The sequence below is a fragment of the Schistocerca piceifrons genome, chromosome 2, assembly GCF_021461385.2.
Source record: "Schistocerca piceifrons isolate TAMUIC-IGC-003096 chromosome 2, iqSchPice1.1, whole genome shotgun sequence".
In the NCBI taxonomy this organism is placed as follows: Eukaryota; Metazoa; Arthropoda; class Insecta; order Orthoptera; family Acrididae; genus Schistocerca; species Schistocerca piceifrons.
The window spans coordinates 1,098,061,666-1,098,082,316 of record NC_060139.1 but is presented as its reverse complement, the minus strand read 5'-3'; the positions used below and the strand labels follow the sequence as shown (position 1 = coordinate 1,098,082,316).

At 40.0% G+C, this 20,651-nt stretch overlaps 1 protein-coding gene across 1 annotated transcript in view; it reads right to left on the bottom strand.

Annotated features, from left to right (window-relative positions):
• Positions 1 to 20,341, bottom strand: part of LOC124776158 (dynein axonemal heavy chain 3) — a 1,197,897-nt gene extending 1,177,556 nt beyond the window's left edge. The window contains exons 1-4 of the mRNA XM_047250998.1: positions 20,297 to 20,341; positions 19,853 to 19,980; positions 17,402 to 17,543; positions 14,460 to 14,551 (exon numbers count right to left, since the gene is read on the bottom strand). Of these exons, the coding sequence (XP_047106954.1) occupies positions 14,460 to 14,551; positions 17,402 to 17,543; positions 19,853 to 19,980; positions 20,297 to 20,341 (407 nt within the window). The remainder of the gene's footprint in view (positions 1 to 14,459; positions 14,552 to 17,401; positions 17,544 to 19,852; positions 19,981 to 20,296) is intronic.
• Positions 20,342 to 20,651: the final 310 nt, after the last annotated feature.

Sequence of the window (20,651 nt, the reverse complement as noted above, 5' to 3'; positions counted from 1 at the left end):
GTGGTCTTCAGTCCTGAGACTGGTTTGATGCAGCTCTCCATGCTACTCTATCCTGTGCCAGCTTCTTCATCTCCCAGTACTTACTGCAACCTACATCCTGCTGAATCTGCTTAGTGTATTCATCTCTTGGTCTCCCTCTACGATTTTTACCCTCCACACTGCCCTCCAATGCTAAATTTGTGATCCCTTGATGCCTCAGAACACGTCCTACCAACCGGTCCCTTCTTCTTGTCAAGTTGTGCCACAAACTCCTCTCCTCCCCAATTCTATTCAATACCTCCTCATTGGTTATGTGATCTACCCATCTAATCTTCAGCATTCTTCTGTAGCACCACATTTCCAAAGCTCCTATTCTCTTCTTGTCCAAACTATTTATCATCCATGTTTCACTGCATACATGGCTACACTCCATACAAATACTTTCAGAAACGACTTCCTGACACTTAAATCTATACTCGATGTTAACAAATTTCTCTTCTTCAGAAACGCTTTCCTTGCCATTGCCAGTCTACATTTTATAACTTCTCTACTTCGACCATCATCAGTTATTTTGCTCCCAAATAGTAAAACTCCTTTACTACTTTAAGTGTCTCATTTCCTAATCTAATTACCTCAGTATCACCCGACTTATTATCCTCGTTTTCCTTTTGTTGATGTTCACCTTATATCCTCCTTTCAAGACACTGTCCATTCCGTTCAACTGCTCTTCCAAGCCCTTTGCTATCTCTGACAGAATTACAATGTCATCAGTGAACCTCAAAGTTTTTATTTTTTCTCCATGGATTTTAAAACCTACTCCAATTTTTTCTTTTGTTTCCTTTACTGCTTCCTCAATATACAGATTGAATAACATCGGGGAGAGGCTACAACCCTGCCTCACTCCCTTCCCAACCACTGCTTCCCTTTCATGCCCCTTGACGCTTATAACTGCCATCCGGTTTCTGTACAAATTGTAAATAGCCTTTCGCTCCCTGTATTTTACCCCTGCCACCTTTAGAATTTGCAATAAGAGTATTCCAGTCAACACCGTCAAAAGCTTTCTCTAAGTCAACAAATGCAAGAAACGTAGGTTTGCCTTTCCTTAATATTTCTTCTAAGATAAGTCGTAAGGTCAGTATTGCCTCACGTGTTCCAACATTTCTACAGAATCCAAACTGATCTTCCGCGAGGTCGGCTTCTACCAGTTTTTCCATTCATCTGTAAAGAATTCGCACTAGTATTTTGCAACTGTGACTTATTAAACTGATAGTTTGGTAATTGTCACATCTGTCAACACCTGCTTTCTTTGGGATTGGAATTATTATATTCTTCTTGAAGTCCGAGGGTATTTCGCCTGTCTCATACATCTTGATCACCAGATGGTAGAGTTTTGTCAAGACTGGCTCTCCCAAGGCCGTCAGTAGTTCTAATGGAATGTTGTCTAGTGCTGGGGCCTTGTTTCGACTCAGGTCTTTCAGTGCTCTGTCAAACTCTTCATGCAGTATCATATCTCCCATTTCATCTTCATCTACATCCTCTTCCATTTCAATAATACTGTCTTCTAGTACATCACCCTTATATAGACCCTCTTATATACTCCTTCCACCTATCTGCTTTCCCTTCTTTGCTTAGAACTGGGTTTCCATCTGAGCTCTTGATATTCATACAAGTGGTTCTCTTTCTCCAAAGGTCTCTTTAATTTTCCTGTAGGCAGTATCTATCTTACCCCTAGTGATATATGCCTCAATATCCTTACATTTGTCCTCTGGCCATCCCTTCTTAGCCATTTTGCCCTTCCTGTCGATCTCATTTTTGAGACGTTTGTATTCCTTTTTGCCTGCTTCATTTACTGCACTTTTATAGTTTTTCCTTTCATCAATTAAATTCAATATTTCTTCTGTTATCTAAGGATTTCTACCAGCTCTCGTCTTTTTACCTACTTTTTACCAGCTGCCTTCACTACTTCATCCCTCAAAGCTACCCATTCTTCTTCTATTGTATTTCTTTCCCACATTCCTGTCAATTGTTCCCTTATGCTCTCACTGAAACTCTGTACAACCTCTGGTTTAGTCAGTCTCCTTAAATTCCCACCTTTTTGCAGTTTCTTCAGTTTTAATCTACAGTTCATAACCAATAGATTGTGGTCAGGATCCACATCTGCCCCTGGAAATGTCTTACAATTTAAAACCTGGTTCCTAAATCTCTGTCTTACCATTATATAATCTATGTGATACCTTCTAGTATCTCCAGGATTCTTCCATGTATACAACCTTCTTTTATGATTCTTGAACCAAGTGTTAGCTATGATTAAGTTATGCTCTGTGCAAAATTCTACCAGACGGCTTCCTCTTTCATTTCTCTCCCCCAATCCATATTCACCCACTACTATGTTTCCTTCTCTCCCTTTTCCTACTCTCGAATTCCAGTCACCCATGACTATTAAATTTTCGTCTCCCTTCACTACCTGAATAATTTCTTTTATCTCATCATACATTTCATCAATTGCTTCATCATCTGCAAAGCTAGTTGGCATATTAACTTGTACTACTGTAGTAGGTGTGGGCTTCGTGTCTATCTTTGACACAATAATGCGTTCACTATGCTGTTTGTAGTAGCTTACCCACACTCCTATTTTTTTTTATTCATTATTAAACCTACTCCTGCATTACCCCTATCTGATTTTGTATTTATAACCCTGTACTCACCTGACCAAAAGTCTTGTTCCTCCTGCCACCGAACTTCACTAATTCCCACTATATCTAACTTTAACCTATCCATTTCCCTTTTTAAATTTTCTAACCTACCTGCCCGATTAAGGGATCTGACATTCCACGCTCCAATCCGTAGAATGCCAGTTTTCTTTCCCCTGATAACGGCGTCCTCTTGAGTAGTCCCCGCCCAGAGATCCAAATGGGGGACTATTTTATCTCCAGAATATTTTACCCAAGAGGACGCCATCATCATTTAACCATACAGTCAAGCTGCATGCCCTCGGGATAAATTACAGCTGTAGTTTCCCCTTGCTTTCAGCCGTTCGCAGTACCAGCACAGCAAGGCCGTTTTGGTTAGTGTTACAAGTCCAGATCAGTCAATCATCCAGACTGTTGCCCCTGCAACAACTGAAAAGGCTGCTGCCCCTCTTCAGGAACCACATGTTTGTCTGGTCTGTCAACAGATACCCCTCCGTTGTGGTTGCCACTGTAACAGTTCTGATACTAAATGTAACTGGGTTTTCTCTTTTATGTTAGTCAATTGTCAGGATGAGCATTCTGACGCATTATGTCAGGGTGAAAATATTAAATTAATTAATTTTTCTCTCTTAACAACATGTGGGCAGGGTGGGTTTTTCCTTGGCTCGGGTATGAGGTCGAATGAAACATCATTTTTACATAAAATAACTTGTATTGAAGATTTGTACAACTGTTTCTTACTTGATGTTCTGGCTCGGAGAGTGCCAGCAGTGTCGTTTGCGAAGGCTTCTGCTGCGGCAGCGGCGGCGGCGGCGTCTGATTACGCGTGGCAGTGTGCATCTCATGTTGCCGTCTCGCCCAGCTGACTGGAGACGCGCAGTGCGAGGTGGCCCGTTTAATTATTGCGAGGGAAGTTGTGCATTGGATGGTGATACCTTGGATGTGGCGTCCCAGTGTTTCTCTTCTCTAAGCAGCCACGTGTGTTGTGCGTCGGCCAGCGGAGCGGCGCGGCGGGAGAAGGCCAGTGTCCTGGACTCGAACAACGGACTCCCGCTTGCCAGTCTTTGGCTGTCAGATCTTCATCCCAGCTCACAGGTGACTGCTGATGTGAGGCCATCTCCTTCCCGTCCTCACGAGTCACCCGGGTATGTAAAAATCAGACTTCGAATACCTTTTAACTTCTGTCTTCTGGCGCCGTGGCTGCTGCTTGCTATTCCATTACAGCGGCGGACTTGGTGCGTCTGTGCATGATGCAGTAGTCTCTTCTTGCATGATGGTCTTCAGCAGCGAAACTGACTGAAAACTACCGCTACTCTTCTTCACTTCTTGGTCTTCTTCCTCTCTCGTCTGTCGGGCCCACTGCGTCTCGCGTCTTTATTCACTTCAGTTTACTGGAGGTGAACGACTTCACGGTCATTGCCTCTTCTGTCACATTGAAAAGCTTCTCAAAGAATCTTCTTAACATCGCTCATTGGCTCTTGGAATGTAGGCGAGGGCCTTTGATCACATGTGACGACTGAGAAACACGTGAGCCGGTCATTGCCTCTTCTGTCACGTTGAAAAGCTTTTCGAAGAATCTTCTTAATGTCGGTCATTGGCTCTTGGAATGTAGGCGAGGGCCTTTGCTCACATGCGACAACTGAGAAACACGTGAGCCGGTCGGGCAATGCCCTGACGGCTGAATCGACAGCGCCCGCTTATGTGGAACTTGCTGACTTCACGGTCATTGTCTCTTCTGCTCTGCTGTTCTGCCCGCTGTTTGCCAGTATGTATCTCTCTAAACTAAACCAAGTTTTTCATTTATATTCTAATTTCTACTTCACTCTGATTGCACTAATTTATTTACTTAAGTACCACTCAACACCACCTATGGTATGGCCATCTGTATCGCTGTGGCACGCAAGCCTCCCCACCAATGGCAAGGCCATGGTTCATGGGAGGTTCATGGATGATACAATATAAATTAAAGGAAGTAAGCTAGAACTTAACTAACAGACTCACGGGAAGGGTTCGAAGAACACAGATAACTAGAAGCACCTACATGAACACTGCTGCACCTGAGATATCCCACCAGGCGCTGCCAGCCACAGCTGCCGATCTCTTCAGCGGCTGACACACACCCCGAAGTACAGACCGTGTACAAAGTGACGAGAGGAAATACTGGAGGACAGGATAGAAGCTTGCTGTGCACCCTAAAAGGTCTGTTCATCACTGCACTCGATAATGGCAACTTGTCTGATAGCCAAAATATTGCGCCTGCTGGACTCTAAACTGTAACTGACCTTACCAAACAGACCAAAGTGGCATGTTTACAGAGTTCTTGAAAAGAGAATTATAAAGTAACCATTGTAACTTCCTGGCAGATTATAACTGTGTGCCGGACCGAGACTCGAACTCGGGACCTTTGCCTTTTGCGGGCAAGTGCTCTACCAACTGAGCTGCCCAAGCACATCTCACGCCCCATCCTCACAGCTTTACTTCTGCCAGTACCTCGTCTCCTACCTTCCAAACTTTACAGAAGCTCTCCTGCGAACCTTGCAGAACTAGCACTCCTGAAAGAAAGGATATTGCGGAGACATGGCTTAGCCACAGCCTAGGGGATGTTTCCAGAATGAGATTTTCACTCTGCAGCGGAGTGTGCGCTGATATGAAACTTCCTGGCAGATTAAAACTGTGTGCCGGACCGAGACACGAACTCGGGACCTTTGCCTTTAGTAGAGCACTTGCCCGTGAAAGGCAAAGGTGGTGGAGTCCGAGTGTGTGTGAAGTGTGCTTACTTATATGAATGTGTGTATGTGTTTTCATTGCTGAGGAAGGCTTTGGCCAATAGATACAAGTGTAACAATCTTTTCGTTGTGCCTGTCCGCAACTCAGTACGTCATCTTTATGGTGAGTAGCACTGTATCCTATTCCGAATATTGTTGTTATTCGAATCTGAAGTTTCCATTGATGTCCTGTTATTTGTCAATCTTTTGATGGATTGTTTATACAAAAAAACTGGACTTCATCTGCAGATTCTGCTATAGGTGCCGGAAGTCTAGACTTTGGACATTATGGAATTGCCTGAATAAATATGACACTTCTCAGATCTGTTTTCCATGTACCCTTGATGTACAGTACAATTAACTTTTCATGATAAATAGGTCTTTCTTTCTCATCCCATATGGGAAGTCTCTGCCGAAAACAAGGTTCTGTGTGACTTTCTCAAAATCTACCCCTTTTCCTATACCTCTCCAGTCCTTTTTCTTCACCCTTCTTCCTTCCCCTTCAACCATTCTGCCAAAAGAAGGAGCCAGTGGCTCTAAAAGCTGGACAAGCACAACAATCTTTTACTTAAATAATTTTATCAATAATTGATTCCAGAATGAGATTTCCACTCTGCAGCAGAGTGTGCGCTGATATGAAACTTCTTGGCAGATTAAAACTGTGTGCCGGACTGAGACTCGAACTCGGGACCTTTGCCTTTCGTCTCCTACCTTCGCAGGAGAGTTTCTGTAAAGTTTGGAAGGTAGGAGACGAGATACTGGCAGAAGTAAAGCTGTGAGGACGAGGTGTGAGTCATGCTTGGGTAGCTCAGTTGGTAGAGCACTTGCCCGCGAAAGGCAAAGGTCCAGAGTTCGAGTCTCGGTCCAGCACACAGTTTTAATCTGCCAGGAAGTTTCAATAATTGATTGTTTTCATTGTTAAATCCATTATATTGTTTTATTTGTTTGTGAGCATTATTTGTTGGGAAGGTAGTTTCCGCATCACTCTTGGAACGTGGTATTTACCATCTTATTTATAACTTTTTAGTTGAGAGTATCATTCATTGATAAGGAGGTGTAGGGATGCCCATCACTATTGTGGAGTGGTATGCATGACCACAGCGTATCCAGCTTCTTTCTTCAATGAAGGGATCAGAAAGCTTTCTATCCGATGGAAAAATGTATTTCTGTTGAAAACACTATATAGGTAAATATGGTCCTCCATTTGTGTCAGTATGTATCACAGTGAAGCTGTGTTTAGATACTTTGGGTTAAATTTGCAGGATCCTGGAATGTAGGCTTCCACATTTCATCAGAACAAAACTAATGGGCACCGCTGTTGAGTGAATGAAGTAGGCAGGTAAAGTGGTGACCAACAAAGGAAGAAGGCACTGGGGTCATTCCACGTCAAGTAGCCTAAGGGTCCTCACTCGATCATCTCCAATTTCGATGAAATTTTTACAGGATGGAGAAGGGGTTGTAAGGATAATTCCCATATGTGCAATTCAGAAAAGCTAGTGGTGGATGGGAAGATCCAAATAGCCTGTGTTGTGAAGCAGCCATTCAAATCAAGCATGCTGCGTACGGCAACATATTGTGCCACAGGTTGGTCTACTTAGCTTTGGGTCACTGTTTGGTAATGGCCATTCATCCAGGTGGGCAGCCGATTGGTAGTCATGCCAATACAAAAAGCTGTCCAACGCCTGCAGCAGAGGTGGTACAGAACATGGCTGCTTTCACAGGTGGCCCGACCTTTGACGGGGTGGGATGAGCCTGTGATAGGACTGGAATAGGAAGTGCTGGGTGGATGGATTGGACAGGTCTTGCACCTCGGTCTTCTACAGGGACATGAACCCTGTGCCAAGGGGTTAGGACTAGAATGTTGTGGAAGTTAGGTACGTGATGGAACACCACTTATTGGAGGGGTAGGAAGGATCCTAAGTAGAATGTCTCTCATTTCAGGGCATGATGATAAGTAATTAAAGCCATAACAAAGGATGTGGCTCAGTTGTTCCAGTTCAGGATGGTACTGGGTGATGAAGGAGGCACTCCTTTGCTACTGGTTCTTTGGGGTGGTCGGAGGATTGGGAGTATATGCCCCTCACATTCTCTCAGCCTCTTTGTGTGCCGCCCTCTGCCAATGTACTCGACCTTCCTATCCCTCTTTCCCTGCTCCCCTTCTTTTCCACTCTCCTCCTATTCTTTCCTCGTATTTCGTCTTCCCTCCCTTTTCTCCCTCCCCACAAACCCCACCTTCTGATGCTGCACCTGGCAGTCTCTAGTCCCTGCACGCCTCACCAGATAGCATTCTTCTCCCCCCCCCCCCCCCCCCCCCCAACTCATTCTCTGTTATCCTTTCCCAATTACTGCCCCACTCCAGACTGCTATTCACATGACTCTCACATTTTGGTCAGAGCTGCCAGTGGTGGCAGCCAAGTGTGTGTGATGTGTTCTTTCTTGTGTCAATGTGTGTGTGTGTGTGTGTGTGTTTTCTTTGCTGAGGAAAGACATGGAACCCACACTGTCAATATTTTCTGTATTTGAGAATAGACATAGCAGTGGTGACTCAGAAAAGCTACAGGTAATGAATTTTCAGTGTCAACAAGCAGAAAGCAATCACAAGTGTTCTTGGGATCATACACATTTTATAGACAGTTTGTTGATGAACAAATGAGGCATTACATAAACTCCAAAGGAGGCAGAGCATATGGCATTTGTCTGAAGAATGTGGAAGATGTTACTAGGGACTAAAGAAGAGTAAGCAGCTAAACCAGCAGAAATTCATGTAGTTGTGGGGAGGGGGGTTGAAGGGACCAGACTGCAAAGGTCATTGGTCCCACATAGTTGTACTACCACTAAGAATGTGAAGTATGATACAGAAATATGTAAAGGTTCACAGCATCCAACAAGCAAGACCTTCTGGGTCCAACACTACCATCTAGAAAAATGTAAACATTTATCTCCCACAGCACACCTTTATGGACTAGATCAGGAGTCACTAAACTACAGCCCGTGACATCAGTTCATCTGGCTCATCAATGGTACTTGCATTTGATTCATAAAATGTATGGAATGGTGAGATGTTACCAAGAGCTTCAGTTCTGGCTTAGAAGGATTGTGCAGAATCATGAAGTGGCCCGCACTCGTCATTTTGTCAGTTGTATGGCTTAGTGTGGAACAAAGTTTGGTGACCACAGGACTAATTAATCAGAATTCCAGTTGGAAAGACATAAAGGTCTCTACATTCACCTAGAGATGTACAACCCCACACACAAACCTGGGCGCAGTCTCATAACAGAACCATTTCCACAGATATTTGATGAATGACTATTTCTGCCTACCAGCTAGATGAAAAATGTCTACCAATGTTTTGGAAGCTCAATGGAACTCCTAAAGTAATTCAACAATTAATATTTCAATACTTTTCGTATTTTATTCTGTTCCTAAATAACTTAGATTTTTGTACATTTTCATTATTATTATTATTATTATTATTATTTTAAAACTCTTGTTGGGTTCTATAATTTCAGAATTATGTTTCAAGATCACATTTTACTGTTGGGTCATTCCATGTCAATTCAACCAATTTGAGAAAATGTTCCGGCTGATAGTCTCAGATTTGGCTGAAATTTAGCACACCAATGCTACCAAGTGTGGAACACTCATGTACAAAATTTTAAGTTCTCCTGCCAATTAGTTCCAGAATTATGGCAAAGAAGGTGGTGTGACCCAGAAATTGCAACCTGCATCTGGCAATCTATCTTCAGACCCAACTTCAGGTCTTAATAACTTTGGAAATTTTCCGCACAGTCCAGTGAAACTTTTACAACCCAATAACATCCACTTAGAGAACACACTCTAAGAATCAAAACATCAACATATTTCTGAGGGAAAATAAAAAATACCAAAATGTGTTTAAAAAAAACGTAATACATTAAAAGGTGTAGGTGCCCTCTATGCCAAATATAATTCAATCAAAAAGGGTATAATTTTTTTTGTGGTACGCTTAATGTGGCCTAAACACACACAGAACTCATCTTGCCCATATCAGTCACATGCACACGAAAATACAAAAATTTGAAAAATTACCTGAAATTTACCTGGATTTTCTAAGTGTAGTAGCACAAAAGGGACAAGTGATATCCAAGCCAATTTTCAAACACTGCATAAGTAGACCATAATATAATATGTGGCAAAATTTCAACTTGTTATCGCAAGGCATTTGTGTACGATAAAAGTTGACACAGATGTATTTGGTTACGTTTCTTTTAACACGATTTAGCAAGTAATAGTGATGATGCAGACAGCTTGTTTCAAATAAAGCTGCAGCAATTGTTGGGAACCATTACGCAACAGAAAGTTAAACAATGGCAGTTTTCAGGGACAGAATGAGTCATTGTTAGGCAGGAACAACAAAGGAAACAAGCAACAATTACAGGTTACTCATGCTTTTAAGATTGTAGTTCAGACCGGTCAGTACTGTTGTGGAAAGTCAGTATGGAGGCAGAAGAGTGTACTAGTGGTGCTTTTGTTCAAACAAGTTGCAGTATTGGTAGAGCACAAGCATCTGAATGTCATAAAACAACATATGGAACAAAATGTGGCATTCACTTTGTACTGTATGATCTGGATGAATCGGACCAAGATTTGTTGCTATGGAGATCCGGGGTACACCCTGTGGGCACAAGAAGTACAGTTCCAGGAAACTTTAGTGTTTGTTATCATCATATGAAAGTGTTTCTGGATAAGTATTCTTTCCTACAATGAAGTTGTTTTGATCCATTTCAGATTCATAAGAAGACAGTGAAGTGTAGCCTCAGAGAAATTGATATTAAATCAGTAATGAAAGTGAATCAGTGCATGGAACTTAACATGAAACCAGGACAAAAGTTATGTTCCATGTGTGTTACACAGCTAAAAAATGAAGAATATTCTGATAATTTACATGAAAGTGACGAAGAGTATCAGCCACCTACAACCACAGCAGACGAGCAATTAAGTACTTCAGTGACTGCTCTTGGTTTATCTCTCATGAAGACACACGAAGTTGGGAAAAGAAACAGGCCTAGCTATGGTAGAAGAAAACAACAAGAACCTCAAATGGAATTAAAACGCAAAATAGCTGACACACTAATGGTGGAAGAGGAACAGAAATCATGCCAGAAGTGCTCTGATTTGGACAAAATTGTGCGTGATTTGAAAGAAAAATGTGCCATATCCACACGCCAGAAAAAAGGAGCTATTCTCACCCTTGCACCTTCCAGCTGGACTATTGACTACACTGCAAAGGAATTCAATGTTTCTACATATATGGTAAGGCAAGCTAGGAAAATAAAAGCAACCACAACTTCAGCAGGCTCAGGGTAAGCAATTGAGTTCAGAAATAAAGGAGCTAGTGTCAGAGTTTTATGAAAATAATGACTATAGCCGAATAATGCCTGGAAAAAAAGACTATGTAACGGTGAAAATGGGAAATGTACGTGTACAGATGCAAAAAAAGACTGCTGCTATGCAACATATCAGAACTATATGTAGAATTCAAGGAAAAGTATCTCAATACCAAAGTAGGTTTATCATCTATTTTCAATCTTCGGCCAAAATGGGTTGTGCCTGTAAGTGCAAGGGGCACACACTATGTTTGTGTATGTGACACCCATCAAAATGCTAAGCTGATGTTTGCTGCTATAAAGGATTCTGGTCTGGATTACAAAGGTGCAATGAAGCTGCTAGTGTGTGACATCAGTTCCTACCAGTGCATGATACACAGGTGTGAAAAGTGTCCTGGTAAGGCACATCTTGAAGAACACATGAATAACAAACTGTATGGTGAACTCCTTATGGATGACGATGAAATTGTTTCTTATAAACAATGGACACACATGGATCGCACAAGTCTTGAAACAAAGCAAAGTACAGTGGAAGATTTTGTTGAAATGTGTTGTCAGAAAACGGACAAATTGACCACACACAGCTTCACAGCAACAGCACAATCAGCTTATCTCCAGTTTTGTAAGGATAATTTGAAACAAGGTGCAATTATAGTAATACTAGACTTTTCTAAAATTTATGCATTTATAATTCAAGATGCCATCCAAGGATATCATTGGGATAACAGTCAAGCAAACTCTCCAGCCATTTGCAATTTACTATAGAGGTGAATCAAGTGATGTGTCTGTCATGAACCTGTGCGTTTTTAGTGACTGTTTAATTCATGATGCCATTGCAGTTCATGCCCACATTCGCACTGACATGGCATATGTGAAAAACAAGCTGCCTCACATACATTTTATGAAATACTTCAGTGATGAGGCATCTAGTCAGTACAAAAACTGTAAAAATCTGAAAGATTTATGCATGCATTACCACAATTTTCAGATTCACACACAAAGGAATTTTTTCGCAACAAGTCATGGTAAAAATGTATGTGATGGTATTGGTGCTGCCATTAAGTGCATGGCAACACGAGCTAGTCTGCAACACCCTACAGAAGGTCCCATTCTAACACCTCTTCAATTATTTACCTGGGTACAGAAAAATATCTCTGGCAAACAATCATTCTATGTTTCAAAAGATGAGGTGAAATCAGTCGAAGAGTTGCTAAAAAGCAGACTAGAACACGTTAAAACTGTTGCAGGCACAAGGAGCCATCATGTCTCTCCAGAGGACTCTGACAATGTGCATATGAGCAGACTGTCCGGTTATAACTATAGGTTCATGCACAACGTGTCTTCACAGTGTGTCTGACTCAGGATTCAGAAGCAAAAGCAGCAACATACAACCAGGTTGCTATGTTATTGCTATTTATGATGACAAATGGTACTTAGGATGTGTTGCAGAATGCTGTGAAGCAGAAGGTGGTGTATTTGTGAACTTCATGGCACCAGCAGGACCAGCAAGATCATTTCATTGGCCACATTTGACAGACAGGTGTTGGAGTCCTTTTGAACATATTCTTATGACAGTTCCAGTTCCTACCACAGTGTCAGGAAGACAGTACAATTTGCCACTCAATGTACAGAGTACAGTAGCTAAAGTGTGGGAGAACTTCTGTTCGAAGCTCAATCGACTGGTTTTTAGCAGTTAAGGTGCAGTAAACATTAATGATAGGTTGTGTTAATCTGTCTATGTGTTGTTGCTTAGTGATTAAACAGTTATGGGAGAGGATAAGAAGAGGCAGAACAGTTTATGATATGTTTTTACAAAATTGTGTTTTGGAACAATGGCCACATCACCAAATACATATGGCAACTTCCATTGTACACAAATGTCTTGCAATAACGTGCTGAAATTTTGAGATATATATCATTATCGTCTACTTATGCAGTGTGTGAAATTTGGCTTGGATACCACTTGTCCCTTTTGTGATACCACACTTAGAAAATCCATGTTTTTCAGGTAATTTTTCAAATTTTTGTATTTTCGTGTGCATGTATCTCAGTTTTTGTGACTGATATGGGCATGATGAGTTCTGTGTGTGTTTAGGCCACATTAAGCTTACCGCAAAAAAATTTATACCCTTTTTGAGTGAATTATATTTGACATAGAGGGCACCTGCAATATGTACCTTTTAACGTATTACATTTTTTTAATCACATTTTGGAATTTTTTATTTTCCCCTCAGAAATATGTTGTTGGTGTTTTAATTCATGGAGTGTGTTCTCTAAATGGATGTTACTGCGTTGTAAAAATTTCACTGGACTGTGTGGAATAGTTCCAAAGTTATTAAGACCTGAAGTTGGGTCTGAAGATAGATTTCCAGAATCGGGTTGCAATTTCCGGGTCACACCACCTTCTTTCACAAGTCGTAATTCTGGAACTAATTGGCAAGGGAAACTAACACTTTGTACACGAGTGTTCCACACATGGTAGAATTAGTGTACTGAATTCCAGTCAAATCTGAGACTATGAGCTGGAGCCCCTGGTTGAACTGACATTATTCCCTCCAACAGATTTACTTCCAGAACCTTAACATTATTAGTTTGTCCACCTCAGTAGCTGCAGGGTCAGTGTGGCAGACAGCTAACCTAAGGAGCATGAGTTCAATTCCCGGCCAGTTTGGAGATTTTCTCAGCTTGGAGACTGGACACTGTGTTGTCCTCATCATCATTTCATCACCACTGACACACAAGTTGCCTAAGTAATGTCGCATAAAATGACTTGCACCAAGTCCCAGAAGGGCTGCCACACAACAGAGAGGTAGACAGAGAGAGGAGGAGACAACAGTGTTATTGAAGTAAGTTGCAATTTGTATTGTGATGTCCGAGGAAGTGTGAAGGTATATTCTCAAATGTGTCTAAGGTATTGTAGTAACTGTATAGCTGTTATTTAGAGTAAAAAGATTATTGCAAGATTTGTTTCTTGGATCTGTTTATAATAAGTGAATGTTATGTACAGTGATTTGAAACTGCCATACCAAGGAACTTGGAAGTTAAACTGCAGCAGCTACAAGTGATTTTCATCTAACAATGGAAATTCCAGGTTGGAGTATCAACAATATTATGAAAAGGATAAATTTCTCCTCACCATAAAGATATGTTGAGCTGCAGACAGGGACAATGAGAAGACTGTTACAAACTGAGAATTCAGCGAAGCCTTGATCAGAAAGGAAAACACATACCCACATTCACACAGGCAAGTAAACCTTACCCCACACATGTCTGCTACCTCTGGCCACTACGGTCAAAAGCTAAATGTGTTGTGTAACAGTCTTTTCGTTGTGCCAACCTACAACTCAATGTATCATCTTTATGGTGAGTTGCTTATCTATCCTTTTCATATTATTATTGATCTTCATCTAATGTTTTTCTTGCCAAGAGAAGGTACTTGAATCAGTATGAACTTAACATATTAAAAAGAAGTAAATAAACTATACTTGCAAGCAATTTTTGAAGCCCCAAAGTCACTTATACCAAGATGACTTTATGTAGGAACTGTATGATATGAGGGAGTGGAGAGGACACTAAAGATAATTAAGAATCAGTATAAAAAATCTGAGAACTATGCCTTCACCAGTTAAAAATATTTTAACTCTTTGTTGTTAACTTACTCTTCTTTGCTCAAGTACTTGTTAGGTATCCTCTTCTTTGCTTCTCTCAAAAAAATGTCTGGGAACTGTTCAATCATATCATCTGTTATGCCCTAGAATTTTTAAAAGATAAATCATCAACCATGTGGCTAAGCAGTATATTAAAAATATGTTAATGTAATATATGTTGTTAGCATTTTCACAGTCATCAAAGGAGTATCCATTATCTAGAGCTATATACAACAACTGGAATTTGTAGACAGTGTCCCCCATATGAATCAGTAACAACTGTCTCTTGCATTGTAAATGGATATTTAAAACTTAATATTATAGCACTACAATATCTACTGCAACTTCTAGTAATGCAAAATAAAATTAAAACTCTAGGCAGGTGAATGTCTTGTATGTCCCACCAAACAATGCTAACTCTGAATCTCGGTGCTGTGTAGCAGTACCCAATTTGTTCACTACAGTCAGTGTGTTTCTTCTTATCTCCTGGAGAAGAGAGCTTGATTTCTGCAATCCTTGTTTTCACCAACATTATAAACCTCAAATATTTCATAAATGTGCATATGTCTACTACCGTTTATAACACAATAGGGTGTTAACATCATGTCTGTCTTTCACACAGAAGAAAATGCAGAGTGACTGCCAACATGCAGTACCAGATTTAAGTTTGACTACTTAACAGATTGCAGCTGAATCAAATTGTTCAATGAATTATGAAGTGAAAAGAGAAAAGATTTACAACCGTAAACATTGCAAGGATATCGTGGAGCAGTTTTCAACATTGCAGTGCATATACTATGCTATGCAGTCAAAGTAGTTCAAGACAAGTATAAGTGAGTATCACAAAAAGCAATGTTGCAGTTTTGCCTAGCATTGATGTGCAGAAAGTTTTTTGAAGGCAACAGCTGCATTTGTGTTTTCGAAAAAGCGCTAACTATGTTATATCTCTACCTTGCATATTCTTTGAGTGGTGACTATTAGATTTTTGGACAGTCAAGACATCGGTGTGGGGGAGAATCTTAAGATGCCATCGTATGGCATGTTCAAGCAGTGACTAGAAATGCGTGGTGCAATCATGTTCCATTATTCCAAAAAATCTTCATACAACTTGATCTCCGGCAAAGAAACATAGAACATTAATGTGCTATATTATGTGTACAGCTCTTTGAGCCAAACTAAAAGAAGTCTTTTCTGCATGCTATTCTTCTCATTATCTACCACAACAGTAACATACTCTTCTCGAAAATTGTCATTTTCATAAAACATCACTACCTCTTGTTTCACAATTTCAGGTTAACATCTTTCGACCACTTCTGCATTCTGGATAAACAATTACTCCACTAATGGTCTTTGTCATTTTCTCTACATGTCCTATGTGCTCTGTGGCACCATCAGTAGCAGCTACTCTGGCAATGCTCCAAGAAGGTGGAGTAAGTGTTAAAACTTGTATCTGTTGACTGCAGTTGAACTTCTCCATTTCTAAATGAGGAGCTCCACTACATTGGAAAAATGTTCTGCACTGTTCACATGGACACCCAACTAAGTGCAGGGTGGTTATATGTTTGTTTCTTCACAGAGGATCAAATCATGTGAAGGTTCCCTGAAATACAGGTGCAGTACAGTGAGAATAGTTGCAGGAACACAACTGCACCATGTATTTCTAGTCACTGCTACTAACACCATTTTAATTAAGAGACTTTCAACAGATTCAAATGGGACTACTGTTGCTATGGCATCTAATGAAAATACTTTGTTGGAGCAGCTGCAAGTAGGGCAGTATCACATGAATTTAAAGATGTAGAGATCAACCACGTGTCTCCCATTGAATCACAATTCCTCGCATGGCACCATGGGAAAAGTACTGTTTCAGTCCTCTTCTCCAATGTTAAATGGAAGGTGGGTGTCCCATCATTACAAAGTCACAGTGCACGGTTGTATAAACTCGACAGTAAGTGCTACGAGATCGTATCTCTTACATTTAAGTGAACTTATTTTGTTTTTGGATCAAGATGTTAAGGAAAACAATGTTATATGCAACATGGAAGAGTTTTAAAAATACAGTTTCCTTGTTTCTATTTGAATTTGTCTATGAAGCTGTCATTTGCAAAAATTTTCTGTCTTAATTTTTATGTCTATGTACACTGATATATATGTAAACACTTATTAATGTTTTGTTATTGCTTGCATCTTTTCTTTTATTTTACTGAAGCTGTCTTTTTAATCTACAGTAACAGAATAATGATATAACACCACATTTGTTCACCCAAGATGTCTCTTGTACTTCTTTACACTTAAAAGACATTTAACAGTGAAGGACAAGATACAAATTACAAAAAATGATTAATTACTGTTTTCAGTTCTTACCTGTTTACAGTTCTAACCTACTGATCAACCACAAATATTTTTTTATCATCTTCATATAACACTAGGACTAAAGACACAGTGCTCAAGCTGAGGTCTGTGCTGTTTTCCTGTACACAATTCCGCTTTTTTTTTAAATTACAGCACATGAAAAAGTGCATTTTTAAACATTTCTCATAAAAAAAACTAAATGATCCATCCTATTTCTTATAAATTATATCAACCTAGTGAGCTATGTACTACATAGTTAAGAGAGTTGAAATCTGTAGGTCAACTCATTACCAAGTAATAGATCTCTGAAAATAGAGAAATTGGTGTCTGGCTAATAATTGGTTACACACCCTTGAGCCTTCAAACCCGAATTTATCAAAAATGGTTGCGGTTAGGACAGTGCCAATTGCCAGTTTTACTACAAAGACATGTAGGTATCCATGTACCAAATATGGCAAAATTCTGAATTCATCACCTATCACCACATGTGAGATACAAGGAATGACCCTGATGAATAAACAATTGAACACATCAGAATGAATATTATCGTCAGATTAAGAACATAAAGCCACCCAAACTCAAATACTGGAAATTCACTTCACCTGTGTCATGTAGTAGTTGATCCTCTGCATGTCCTGGTCCCGCACCAGCTGCAGCTGCTGCTCTTCCTCCACCGCTTCCCTGAGTATTCTCAGTTGTTCGTCAGGATGGACAGGCACCTCTGCCTGCCGCAGAGTCAGTATTCTAAAACACACGACTCCGTCGACAACTACATGCATAGCACTCTCGTTTGTGATACTGTCTTTACAAGACTGTGTGATTTTTGTTAGTAATACTTATGCAACAAAAATCAATTATCAGGCAATCGAGAAAGCAAATCGGCAATTGAAAATTCTAAGCTCAGAGTTAAGGGCCGTCATCGGGGCTGGCACACAGATCACACGCGCAGTGTAAGTTTCTTTGGATAAATCCATCTGACTGTTGCACGTAGGCACTTCAGGTAGTTTTATTATCTCATTCCTCTGGTTCATGGTGACACAATCCATCTGGAGTCATATTATTAAAGTCATGTTACTTTTTCACCTAGAGGTCAATTAGTTTGGTTGACTGACTTGTTATATGAGTTGGAAACAATAAATTCATATGACTGTAAACAATGGAAACTTTCTTAAGACTAACATGGCGCCTGTTAATGCTAGTGGGTCAGCAGCCATTTCAGAAACAAGGAATTATAAGTTTAAAAGGAATAAAATGAACGACTGTGAATGTTGAGAGGTCAGCTTTTTAATTTTAGTTCATAATTTCACATTCATACTGTTATAACAGATTCAACTGACCGACAAGGACTACAAATTTCACATTCAGTTGGCATAAAACAAGTTGACGTACAGATTTAAAAAGTAAAGATGGGGTATAAAACAGTGCTGGTGATGGGAAAATGCAAAGGAGTGTGGACTGTGGAGACGAAGGGTTAGTAGAGGATTAGGAAAGGTAGAACTGGAGTGGGGTGAAACAAGTGCCTCTGTACAGGGAAACTTAAGGGACATGTGACATGAGACATGTGACATGGGAGGATCACAAGGCAGAAAAAAAGGGACAACAGTACTGAGAGAAGAATACAAAGCACAAGAAAAACAGTGAGAAGTATGCAAGGGTCCTAAAAGTGAGCTGGGTTGGAGCAGATGAGAAAATAAACAAAACAGGGTTGCGAGGGCCTGGTGTCAAAATGGAGATGGAAGAATGGAGGGAGGCACGACATGATGCATCAGCATTGTCAGCACTACTTTTTCTCTTACCAAACACTAAGTCACTTGCCAAATGTCATTTACGAAGTGGAGAATGGTGCTCCTGGATCAATTAGACGAAAGCTCAGAGATATTGTCTGTGTCCTTTGCACTAAGCCATATCACAGTCCCAAGTAGCAGATCATTAACATGGGTTTCATGTACGAGGAATGTGAAGACCCGAAGACTGGAATGCCTTGACAGTAGTAACTCTACTTGAGTGTTGCAGTAACCTTTAAGAAGTGACAATGTGGCCAGGTTGTGAAGATTCACCACAGTGTATCCCACTGACAACCACACTGTATCCCACTGACAGGTCCAAGAAGCTACAGTCCACTCTAAAGCAATGCCACATATTACGCACTGTCTGCCACGTTTTAATCATCACAGTTGCCGGCTGGAAGTGTGCGAGTTGGTTCCAATTCCAACCGCCTGCTATTATTTGTCATGTAACATTTGCAATTCAGTTTATTTTCAGTTCTTTGATTTACTTATTTATGGAATATTCCAAATTGACAGAATATTCAGAGCATGTATAAACAGGAGCTCTCTCTGATGTGATAGGCAGTTCAGCTGTCCGCAATTGCAGTGCTAATTCTTGCTGTGACCCTGCTGTACTCAATTCAATATTCTATGTAAAAATATTGATGATTTTGAGTTTACGTTCTGTTGCTAATGATTTTGAGTTTCCATTCTGTTGCTCTGGAACATCGGATGTCGTTATTTTTCTGTGGAATCTTTGTATTTTCATCTGAAATACCATGAGTCGCGTTTTACACATTATTCAGTCTCCCTCACACATTTATACAAATACCTTCCAGCAACAGCAATTATGTAACTGTATTCCTGAGCTTGAGTGTGGAACGTTCAAGGCATACAGCACAAAGAAAAATTATCAACATGTTTATTCTGCTTTTATAACATTGAAAGTGATTTTCACATTTCACTCATTATTTATACTAAACGTCAATTAAAATTCAACTCTAAAATAAGTTTGTGGTTTTCTTCTTACATTCCTATAACAATACCTTACATCTGTTCTAATAACTGGATAAAAATGACCACTATTTTTGCACAGAAAACTTGGAAAATTGTCTGCAGGAAGGGTTAATTTACATCACATATGTCCACTTGGGAAGTAATTGAATACTGTGCAGACTAGTCCCTGTGAGTCTGATATTCTTACCATAAGAAACTCTAAAGGTTTCATAATTTACTATTAATTAACAGTCTAAAATCAAATATATTTAGTTTTGTATGCACACTAACTCTGTCTGTCGACGCAATTCGTCATCTCGCTTGCTCCAATTTTGTACAGCAGCTTGTTGTAAAATTACACGGTAATCTTTCTTTGGTCTTTTCTTCTTAGCTGGAGCATTACTGGCTTGTATCAATGCCTGAAACAGAAAAAAGATGATATTGTATCTTCCATAACAAATATTAGTCAGAAATTGTACACATGCTTGAAATATATGTGGTGAAGTCAACATAATTTCATTTTTTATTTAAGCACATACCTATGATATTTTTAACTCCATATACAATGATAAACATTTAGTATTTCATGAACACAAATACAGCTCTATCTGTAGAACCACTAACAATCTATCCACTTAAATTAAGTTAAAACAGTCATCCATCATTGTCATTTACCATAATTGTCTAAAAAACTGCATATTCTTCTATCTATTACAAGTAGCAATCACCACTAACCTCTAGACTGATTGTCCCAGGAGCTTCAACAATAGCTTTGGACATCTTATTCACCCGTGCTATTTTAGGGGGATACATCAATCTGCCATGCTCATCAAGGGGAAGTTGGTGAAGTAACTTCCGCCGAGGACGTAAACACTGGATCCTAAGCTTCCTTGCTGAAGGGGTATAACAACTTCCAATTGACTCACTTGGTGTAAAATATTCATAGCATCCCTAAAATAGAAGACACATGATTTACTGTGTACAACATTACTACTAAAACACACAGAAAAAATAAATGCACTGAATTTTGCAGAGCATAATATTTATCCATGTATGCGGAAAATACATTATCATACCAACAGGTTTCACA